At 47.2% G+C, this 11,037-nt stretch overlaps 1 protein-coding gene across 1 annotated transcript in view; it reads left to right on the top strand.

Annotated features, from left to right (window-relative positions):
- LOC116702454 (titin) overlaps positions 1–11,037 on the top strand; it is a 155,013-nt gene that overhangs the window by 33,888 nt on the left and 110,088 nt on the right. Inside the window, exons 51-56 of the mRNA XM_032536656.1 lie at positions 6,446–6,721; positions 8,047–8,346; positions 9,208–9,510; positions 9,642–9,941; positions 10,055–10,342; positions 10,526–10,828. Of these exons, the coding sequence (XP_032392547.1) occupies positions 6,446–6,721; positions 8,047–8,346; positions 9,208–9,510; positions 9,642–9,941; positions 10,055–10,342; positions 10,526–10,828 (1,770 nt within the window). The remainder of the gene's footprint in view (positions 1–6,445; positions 6,722–8,046; positions 8,347–9,207; positions 9,511–9,641; positions 9,942–10,054; positions 10,343–10,525; positions 10,829–11,037) is intronic.

Raw genomic sequence — 11,037 nt, 5'->3', positions numbered from 1 at the left:
GAGAAAAATACAGAAAATAGAAAATAATAGATAATAATAGAAATACAGAAAATGAATAGAAATAATACAGAATAAAATAAGGAAAATACAGCAAAATACAGAGAAACAGAAAATTAGAAAATAAGAAAATACAGAAAAACAGAAATATAGAAATAGAAATACAGAAAATTACAGAAAATATAGAAAATACAGAAAATATAGAAAAAACAGAAAATATAGAAACTACTAGAAAATACAGAAAATATAGAAAATACGAAAAATATACAGAAAATATAGAAAATACAGAAAATATAGAAAATACAGAAAATACAGCGAAAATAACAGAAAATACAGAAAATTAGAAAATACAGAAAATATAGAACATATACAAAGCAGAAAATACAGAAAATACAGAAATATAGAAAACAGAAAATACAGAAAATACAGAAAAATACAGAAAATGTAGAAAATACAGAAAATACAGAAAATATAGAAACAGAAAAATAAGAAAATACAGAAAATACAGAAAATATAGAAAAACAGAAAATACCAGAAAATTTAGATACGAAATACCGAAAATACCGAAAATACAGAAAAATATACGAAAATACAGAAATATAGGAAATATAGATAATATAGAAAATATAGAAAATACAGAAAATAAAGAAAAACATAATTTTCCTGATGAATAAAAATCCCTAAAGTAACGTTTTACGTTCTTGCTCCCAGTGGCTCCGAAGGTCTCCTGCCCACGGGTGACGGTCCGAGCCGGATCCAAGATGGGGTGGAGGCCCTGGTGGCGGGTAAACCCGCCCTTCTGCAAGTGAAGCAGGCAGCGAGGACGTGCTGACCTCGGACGCCTGTCGGTCGTGAAGACGCTGACCACCTGCACGCTATCATCAAGAACGTGACGCGCAAGGACAGCGGCTCATACAGCCTGTCAGCCGAGAACAGCACCGGCAAGATCAACCAGATCCTCCGAGTCACCGTCAGGTCAGTGTTTCAGCATCAGGAGAAACAAGCTGGGGGTCACCTACAGGACAGATGTTCAGCATCAGGGAGAAACAAGCTGGGGGTTCACCTACAGGACAGATGTTCAGCATCAGGGAGAACAAGCTGGGGGGTCACCTACAGGACAGAATGTTTCGCATAGGGGAACAGACAAGTGGAGGTCACCTACAGGCAGATGTTCACATCAGGTAGAATCTAGCTGTAATGTTACCCTACCGGACGATGTTCAGCATCAGGTAGAAACAAGCTGTAATGTTACCCTACAGGACAGATGTCATCAGGTAGAAACAGCTGTAATGTTACCCTACAGGACAGATGTTCATCATCAGGTAGAAACAAGCTGTAATGTTACCCTACAGGACAGATGTTCATCATCAGGTAGAAACAGCTGTATGTTACCCTACGACGATGTTCACATCAGTAGAAACACAGCTGTAATGTACCCTCAGACGATGTTCATCATCAGGGAGAAAACAGCTGTAATGTACTACAGGACAGATGTTCAGCATCAGGTAGAAACAAGCTGTAAGTTACCCTACAGGACAGATGTCATCAGTAGAAACAAGCTGTAAGTTTACCCTACAGGACAGATGTTCAGACATCAGGTAGAAACAAGCTGTATGTTACCCACAAGGAAGATGTTTCATCAGGTAGAAACAAGCTGTAATGTTACCCTACAGGACAGATGTTTCAGCATCAGTAGAAACAAGCTGTAATGTTACCCTCAGGACAGATGTTCACATCAGGGAAAACAAGCTGTAATGTTACCCTACAGGACAGTGTTCATCATCAGGGAGAAACAGCTGTAATGTACCCTACAAGGACAGATGTTCAACATCAGGGAGAAACAAGCTGTAATGTTACCCTACAGGCAGATGTTCATCATAGGAGAAAAACAAGCTGTAATGTATCCAAGGACAGATGTTCATCATCAGGGAGAAACAAGCTGTAATGTTACCCTACAGGACAGATGTTCATCATCGGGAGAAACAAGCTGAATGTTACCCTGACAGAAGATGTTCATCGGAGAAACACGCTGTAATGTTACCTAAGGACAGATGTTCATCATCAGGGAGAAACAAGCTGTATGTACCCAGGACAGATGTTCATCATCACGGAGAAACAACGTAATGTACTATAGGCAGATGTAGAAACTAGCTGTAATGTTACCTACAGGACGATGTTAGAAACTAGCTGTATGTTACCCACATGACGATGTTAGAAACAAGCATAAGTCCCCTTGTGTATCCCTGCAGACATCCCTGGCCCCCCCGAGGTCCCTAGAGATCACAGAGCTGGATTGTGGACGCCTGCACGCTGCTGTGGACTCCCCTCAGAGGACGGCGGCAGCAACATCACACAACTACATTGTGGAGAAGTGTGACGTGAGCCAGGCGACTGGGTCCCCGGACCACATCCTGCACCAAAACCAGCTTCAGAGCCCCAAACTCACAACCGGCAAAGAGTACGGCTTCCGAGTCCGTGCTGAGAACCGGTTTGGGCATTCGGCGCCACTTTACTCTGAGAAGATGATTGCCAGAATCATTGGTGAGTCTATAGAGACGGAGTGCATTTAAATTTATTTTGTTGTAATTTTAATTTTAATTATATACTCTCTATTGATCCCCTAGGGGGAAATTACCCAGAGGAGATATGCGCTCTATACACACTAAAAGTAGTGATATTTACATGGAGTCTGGGGAGTATGCTGCTCTATAAACACACTAAAAGTGTGATTATTTACATGGAGTCTGGGGAGATATGCTGCTCTATACACGCTAAAAGTAGTGATTATTTATATGGAGTCTGGTGGAGATATGCTGCTCTATACACGCTAAAAGTAGTGATTATTTACATGGAGTCTGGTGAGATATGCTGCTCTAACACACTAAAAGTAGTGATTTTACATGGAGTCTGGGGGATATGCTGCTCTATACATGCTAAAAGTAGTGATTATTTACATGGAGCTGGTGGAGATATGCTGCTCTATACACGCAAAAGTAGTGATTATTTACATGGAGTCTGGGTGAGATATGCTGCTCTATACACGCTAAAAGTAGTGATATTTTACATGGAGTCTGGTGGAGATATGCTGCTCATACACGCTAAAAGTAGTGATTATTTACATGAGTCGTGGAGATATACCAGTCCACACTTTATACTTTGGTCCAAACAGGGACTTGAACAACAAAACCTTCCGGTCCCAACCCACTCCCTATGGGCGACTGCTACCCACAAAAAAAAAGACGCCGTTTTGCCTTCAACACCGACAGCATCTCTCGGCGCTTTGTGCTAACTGTCGTGTGCTACGTTGTGTTTTTCCCCCAAACAGACCCCCCCAGTGAGCCCAGAAACCTGCAGATCAAACAAGGTCTTCAAGGACTTTGTCATCGTGTCGGGGAGGTTCCCACCAGCGTGGGGCAGCCCAATCACCGGGTACTGCATCGAGAAGAAGAGAGGAACGCCTCCTTTGGATGAGGGCCAACGATGTCCGTGGTCCGGGCCACCCAGTACACCTGCACCGGGCTCATAGAGGGGGTGAGTACACCTTCAGGTATCGGCCAGCAACCTGGCGGGACAGGGCAAACCCTGCAAGCAGACCGACTTCGTCACCGCCAGGACCGCCGTCGGTTGAATCCTTTTCTATACAATCTATCTATCCATCTATCCTGGCAGCCATCTTGGTTTTCAGACCATGACCCCCCCCAGGCCCTTCCCCCATGTCCAGACTCATAGCTGTGTGTCTTGTCCCCAGACCCCCAGGTAAACCCGGAGGGATGGACGTGACCACAATCCGTTCTCATTGGTCTGGAGCCGCCCCAAGCACGACGGCGGCAGCAAAGCTGATTGGCTACTACGTGGGTACACCAAGTACCGGGGGAGGAAGTGGACTCGCTGTCAACGCCAACGCTGAGCATCCAGACCGAGAGCTACGTGGTGGGGGGGCGTGACGAGGGCAGCAGTACCAGTTCAGGGTCACGCCAGACGCCATCAACGAGCCTGCCGTCGGAGCTGTCGGACCCCACGCCGTCATCGCCCAGAACGGTACACTTTAATCTTTATTTTAGTTTTATTTTAATTTTATTATTTAAAGTAATAGAGCTTTAAGAGGAGTCCCCCCTAATAACCATTGTTGTGTGGTGGGGGTGCAGTGCCCCCCCGCGGGAGCCGGGTTCAACATGAAGAACTGATTGTGGGTGAAAAGCCGGCGAGAACGTGGCGCTGGACGCCGAGGTCTCGGCAAGCCGCTGCCGGGTCAGCTGGAAGAGGGACGGGGCCCCCCTGGTGCTCATCGAGGGCATGAAGGTCCCCAGAAGAAACACGTCACTGCTGGAGCTGGTTCGCTGTCACCAGGAAGGATAGTCCGGGGAATACACCATCACCGCCGAGAACGCCAACGGGTCCAAGTACGCCAGCATCAAGGTCAAGGGGCTCGTGAGTCACATCAAATAAATACAGATAACAAATAAAGATTAAAAAAAATATAATAGTGTCGGTGAGTCACATTACGGAGGATTTGCTGATGTTGAGACCTTAAAAGGTGAATAAATAATACTAATACATGTGTGCACCTTACCTCTTTCCTATTCCTTCCTCTTCTCCCTGCAGACAAACCGGGCCCCCGGCCTCCGTGAAGGACCGCCAAGGGGTTCGCGGACCGGATCAAGCTGCGCTGGGAGCCCCCGTGCCGACGGCGGCTCGAGATCACAACTACATCATCGAGAACGCGAGAAGAGAGGCCACAATGGGCGCTGGTCACCGCCAACGTCAGCGGGCACAAGCACCGACTGCTTCGTGGGCGGTTCACGAGGGCACGAGTAAACCAGTTCAGGGTCAGCGACGAGAACCAGTACGGGCTACGGGGCACGCTACGCATGATACCGAGCCGTCCCTGGCCAAGAACCCGTTCCCCCTCGGTTACGGTGCCACAGCCAAAGCTCAGTACACACCCTAGACCACTTAAAGGGCCTCTTTCAAAGACCACGCTGTTCACAACAGGACACTTAAATGGGCCCTTTTGAAGTTAAAGCGGCCCAGTTCCTGAATTAGGGGGCAATGTCACTAGGCTGTACACAGGGACACACACTAGCTTGGTAAACACACAGGGACACAATACTATGCTGTTACCACACACAGGGACACACCACTAGGCTTGCTTACACACACAGGGACGACACTATGCTAGTTACACACACAGGGACACACCACTTGCTTGTTACAACCAGGACACACATCCTTTGCCTTGGTTACCACCACACAGGGACGCACACTATGCTAGTTCTACACACAGGGACCACACACTATGCTTGTTACACACACAGGGACAACACACTATCTTGGTTACACCCCAGGGACGCACACTATGCTTGGTTCACACACACAGGACACACACTATGGCTAGTTACACACAGGCAGGGACACACTACGTTGTTACCCACACAGGGATCAGCACACTATGCTTGTTACACACATAGGGGACACAAACCACTACTGTGTTACACACACAGGGACAACACATGACTGGTAACACAAAGGGACAACCCACTATGCTGTTACACCACACACTGGACACCAACACTTAGCTTGTTCCACACACCACAGGGGACACACACTATGCTGTACACACAACATGGAAACACACTATGCTTGTTACACACAAGGGACACCACTATGCTTGTTACACACACGGGACAACACACACTAGTTGTTACACACACAGGGACGCCACTATGCTGTTACACACACAGGGACACACACACACACTATGCTTGTACACACACAGGACACACTATGCTTGTACACACATGAACACACATGCTTGTTACACACAGGGACTTAATCACTAGTGCTTGTTACACACAAGGGACAACCTACACATGCTTGTTACACACACAGGAGACGCACACTATGCTTGTACCACACACCATGGGCCTCCGTGACTACAATACCCACAGACACAGATAATGTGTTGAGGTTTTACCATAACCAACGAGTGGTTAGACAACCCCACACACACACCCCACTACTAGACATCAGACCTTACACCAATACAGAAAATACAGAAAATACAGAAAATACAGAAAATATAGAAAATACAGAAAATATAGAACATATACAAAAGCAGAAAATACAGAAAATACAGAAATATAGAAAACAGAAAATACAGAAAATACAGAAAATACAGAAAATGTAGAAAATACAGAAAATACAGAAAATATAGAAAACAGAAAATATAGAAAATACAGAAAATACAGAAAATATAGAAAACAGAAAATACAGAAAATTTAGAAAATACAGAAAATACAGAAAATACAGAAAATATAGAAAATACAGAAATATAGGAAATATAGATAATATAGAAAATATAGAAAATACAGAAAATAAAGAAAAACATAATATTTTCCTGATGAATAAAAATCCCTAAAGTAACGTTTTTAACGCTTCTTGCTCCCAGTGGCTCCGAAGGTCATCCTGCCCGACGTGGTGACGGTCCGAGCCGGATCCAAGATGGTGGTGGAGGCCCTGGTGGCGGGTAAACCCGCCCCCTTCTGCAAGTGGAAGCAGGGCAGCGAGGACGTGCTGACCTCGGACCGCCTGTCGGTCGTGAAGACGCTGACCACCTGCACGCTCATCATCAAGAACGTGACGCGCAAGGACAGCGGCTACTACAGCCTGTCAGCCGAGAACAGCACCGGCAAGATCAACCAGATCCTCCGAGTCACCGTCATGGGTCAGTGTTCAGCATCAGGGAGAAACAAGCTGGGGGGTCACCTACAGGACAGATGTTCAGCATCAGGGAGAAACAAGCTGGGGGGTCACCTACAGGACAGATGTTCAGCATCAGGGAGAACAAAGCTGGGGGGTCACCTACAGGACAGAATGTTCTCGCATCAGGGAGAGAGAGACAGAAACAGTGGGGGGTCACCTACAGGCAGATGTTCAGCATCAGGTAGAATCTAGCTGTAATGTTACCTACGGACGATGTTCAGCATCAGGTAGAAACAAGCTGTAATGTTACCCTACAGGACAGATGTTCATCAGGTAGAAACAAGCTGTAATGTTACCCTACAGGACAGATGTTCATCATCAGGTAGAAACAAGCTGTAATGTTACCCTACAGGACAGATGTTCATCATCAGGTAGAAACAGCTGTAATGTTACCCTACAGGACGATGTCATCATCAGTAGAAACACAGCTGTAATGTTACCCTACAGGACGATGTTCATCATCAGGGAGAAACAGCTGTAATGTACTAAAGGACAGATGTTCAGCATCAGGTAGAAACAAGCTGTAATGTACCCTACAGGACAGATGTTCATCAGGTAGAAACAAGCTGTAATGTTACCCTACAGGACAGATGTTCAGCATCAGGTAGAAACAAGCTGTAATGTTACCCTACAGGACAGATGTTTCTCAGGTAGAAACAAGCTGTAATGTTACCCTACAGGACAGATGTTCAGCATCAGGTAGAAACAAGCTGTAATGTTACCCTACAGGACAGATGTTCATCATCAGGTAGAAACAAGCTGTAATGTTACCCTACAGGACAGATGTTCATCATCAGGGAGAAACAAGCTGTAATGTTACCCTACAGGACAGATGTTCAACATCAGGGAGAAACAAGCTGTAATGTTACCCTACAGGACAGATGTTCATCATCAGGAGAAAACAAGCTGTAATGTTACCCTACAGGACAGATGTTCATCATCAGGGAGAAACAAGCTGTAATGTTACCCTACAGGACAGATGTTCATCATCAGGAGAAACAAGCTGTAATGTTACCCTCGACAGAAGATGTTCAACATCGGGAGAAACACGCTGTAATGTTACCCTAAAGGACAGATGTTCATCATCAGGGAGAAACAAGCTGTAATGTACCCTACGGACAGATGTTCATCATCAGGTGAGAAAAAGCGTAATGTTACCTACGGACAGATGTTAGAAACTAGCTGTAATGTTACCCTACAGGACAGATGTTAGAAACTAGCTGTAATGTTACCCTACAGGACAGATGTTAGAAACAAGCAGTAATGTCCCCTTGTGTATCCCTGCAGACATCCCTGGCCCCCCCGAGGGTCCCATAGAGATCACAGAGCTGGATGTGGACGCCTGCACGCTGCTGTGGAACTCCCCTCAGGAGGACGGCGGCAGCAACATCACCAACTACATTGTGGAGAAGTGTGACGTGAGCCAGGGCGACTGGGTCCCCGTGACCACATCCTGCACCAAAACCAGCTTCAGAGTCCCCAAACTCACAACCGGCAAAGAGTACGGCTTCCGAGTCCGTGCTGAGAACCGGTTGGGCATCTCGGCGCCACTTTACTCTGAGAAGATGATTGCCAGACATCCATTTGGTTAGTCTATAGAGACGGAGTGCATTTAAATTTATTTTGTTGTAATTTTAATTTTAATTTATACTCTCTATTGATCCCCTATGGGGAAATTACCCAGAGGAGATATGCTGCTCTATACACACTAAAAGTAGTGATTATTTACAGGGAGTCTGGTGGAGATATGCTGCTCTATACACGCTAAAAGTAGTGATTATTTACATGGAGTCTGGTGGAGATATGCTGCTCTATACACGCTAAAAGTAGTGATTATTTACATGGAGTCTGGTGGAGATATGCTGCTCTATACACACTAAAAGTAGTGATTATTTACATGGAGTCTGGTGGAGATATGCTGCTCTATACATGCTAAAAGTAGTGATTATTTACATGGAGTCTGGTGGAGATATGCTGCTCTATACACGCTAAAAGTAGTGATTATTTACATGGAGTCTGGTGGAGATATGCTGCTCTATACACGCTAAAAGTAGTGATTATTTACATGGAGTCTGGTGGAGATATGCTGCTCTATACACGCTAAAAGTAGTGATTATTTACATGGAGTCTGGTGGAGATATGCTGCTCTATACACGCTAAAAGTAGTGATTATTTACATGGAGTCTGGTGGAGATATGCTGCTCTATACACGCTAAAAGTAGTGATTATTTACATGGAGTCTGGTGGAGATATACCAGTCCACACTTTATACTTTGGTCCAAACAGGGACTTGAACCAACAACCTTCCGGTTCCCAACCCAACTCCCTATGGGGCGACTGCTACCCACAAAAAAAAAGACGCCGTTTTGCCTTCTTCACACCGACAGCATCTCTCAGCGCTTTGTGCTAACTGTCGTGTGCTACCTGTTGTGTTTTTCCCCCAAACAGACCCCCCCAGTGAGCCCAGAAACCTGCAGATCAACAAGGTCTTCAAGGACTTTGTCATCGTGTCGTGGGAGGTTCCCACCAGCGATGGGGGCAGCCCCATCACCGGGTACTGCATCGAGAAGAAGGAGAGGAACAGCCTCCTTTGGATGAGGGCCAACGAGTCCGTGGTCCGGGCCACCCAGTACACCTGCACCGGGCTCATAGAGGGGGTGGAGTACACCTTCAGGGTATCGGCCAGCAACCTGGCGGGACAGGGCAAACCCTGCAAGCAGACCGACTTCGTCACCGCCAGGACCGCCGTCGGTATGAATCCTTTTCTATACAATCTATCTATCCATCTATCCTGGCAGCCATCTTGGTTTTCAGACCATGACCCCCCCCCAGGCCCTTCCCTCCCTGTCCAGACCTCATAGCTGTAGTGTCTTTGTCCCCAGACCCCCCAGGTAAACCCGAGGTGATGGACGTGACCAAGCACTCCGTCTCATTGGTCTGGAGCCGCCCCAAGCACGACGGCGGCAGCAAGCTGATTGGCTACTACGTGGAGTACACCAAGTACCCGGGGGAGAAGTGGACTCGCTGCAACGCCAACTGCATGAGCATCCAGACCGAGAGCTACGTGGTGGGGGGGCTGGACGAGGGTCAGCAGTACCAGTTCAGGGTCATCGCCAAGACCGCCATCAACGTGAGCCTGCCGTCGGAGCTGTCGGACCCCATCGCCGTCATCGCCCAGAACGGTACACTTTAATCTTTATTTTTAGTTTTATTTTAATTTTTATTATTTAAAGTAATAGAGCTTTAAGAGGAGTCCCCCACTAATAACCATTGTTGTGTGTGTGGGGCGGTGCAGTGCCCCCCCGCGTGGAGCTCGGCGTCAACATGAAGAACCTGATTGTGGTGAAAGCCGGCGAGAACGTGGCGCTGGACGCCGAGGTCTTCGGCAAGCCGCTGCCCCGGGTCAGCTGGAAGAGGGACGGGGCCCCCCTGGTGCTCATCGAGGGCATGAAGGTCTCCCAGAAGAAACACGTCCACCTGCTGGAGCTGTTCGCTGTCACCAGGAAGGAGTCCGGGGACTACACCATCACCGCCGAGAACGCCAACGGGTCCAAGTACGCCAGCATCAAGGTCAAGGTGCTCGGTGAGTCACATCAAAATAAATACAGATAACAAAATAAAGATTATAAAAAAATAAATAGTGCTCGGTGAGTCACATTACTGGAGGATTTCTGCTGATGTTGAGACCTTAAAAGTGAATAAATAATACTAAATACATGTGTGCACCTTACTTCCTTTCCTTACTTCCTTCCTCTTCTCCCTGCAGACAAACCGGGCCCCCCGGCCTCCGTGAAGACCGCCAAGGTGTTCGCGGACCGGATCAAGCTGCGCTGGGAGCCCCCCCTGGCCGACGGCGGCTCCGAGATCACCAACTACATCATCGAGAAGCGCGAGACGAGCCGGCCCAACTGGGCGCTGGTCACCGCCAACGTCAGCGGGCACAGCACCGACTGCTCCGTGGAGCGGCTCATCGAGGGCCACGAGTACCAGTTCAGGGTCAGCGCCGAGAACCAGTACGGCGTCGGGGACGCACGCATGACCGAGCCCGTCATGGTCAAGAACCCGTTCGGTACGGTGCCACCGCCAAAGCTCAGACACCCTAGACCACTTAAAGGGCTCTTTAAAGACCACTGTTCACACAGGAACTTAAAGGGCCCTTTTGAAGTTAAAGGGCCCAGTCCTGAATTAGGAAAATGTCCCTAGGCTCGTACACAGGGACACACACTATGCTTGTTACACACACACAGGGACACACACTATGCTAGTTACACACACAGG

Source organism: Etheostoma spectabile, chromosome 2 (assembly GCF_008692095.1).
Source record: "Etheostoma spectabile isolate EspeVRDwgs_2016 chromosome 2, UIUC_Espe_1.0, whole genome shotgun sequence".
Lineage (NCBI taxonomy): Eukaryota > Metazoa > Chordata > Actinopteri > Perciformes > Percidae > Etheostoma > Etheostoma spectabile.
Note: the sequence above shows the minus strand (reverse complement) of the source record. Positions and strands in the feature narration are given on the sequence as shown.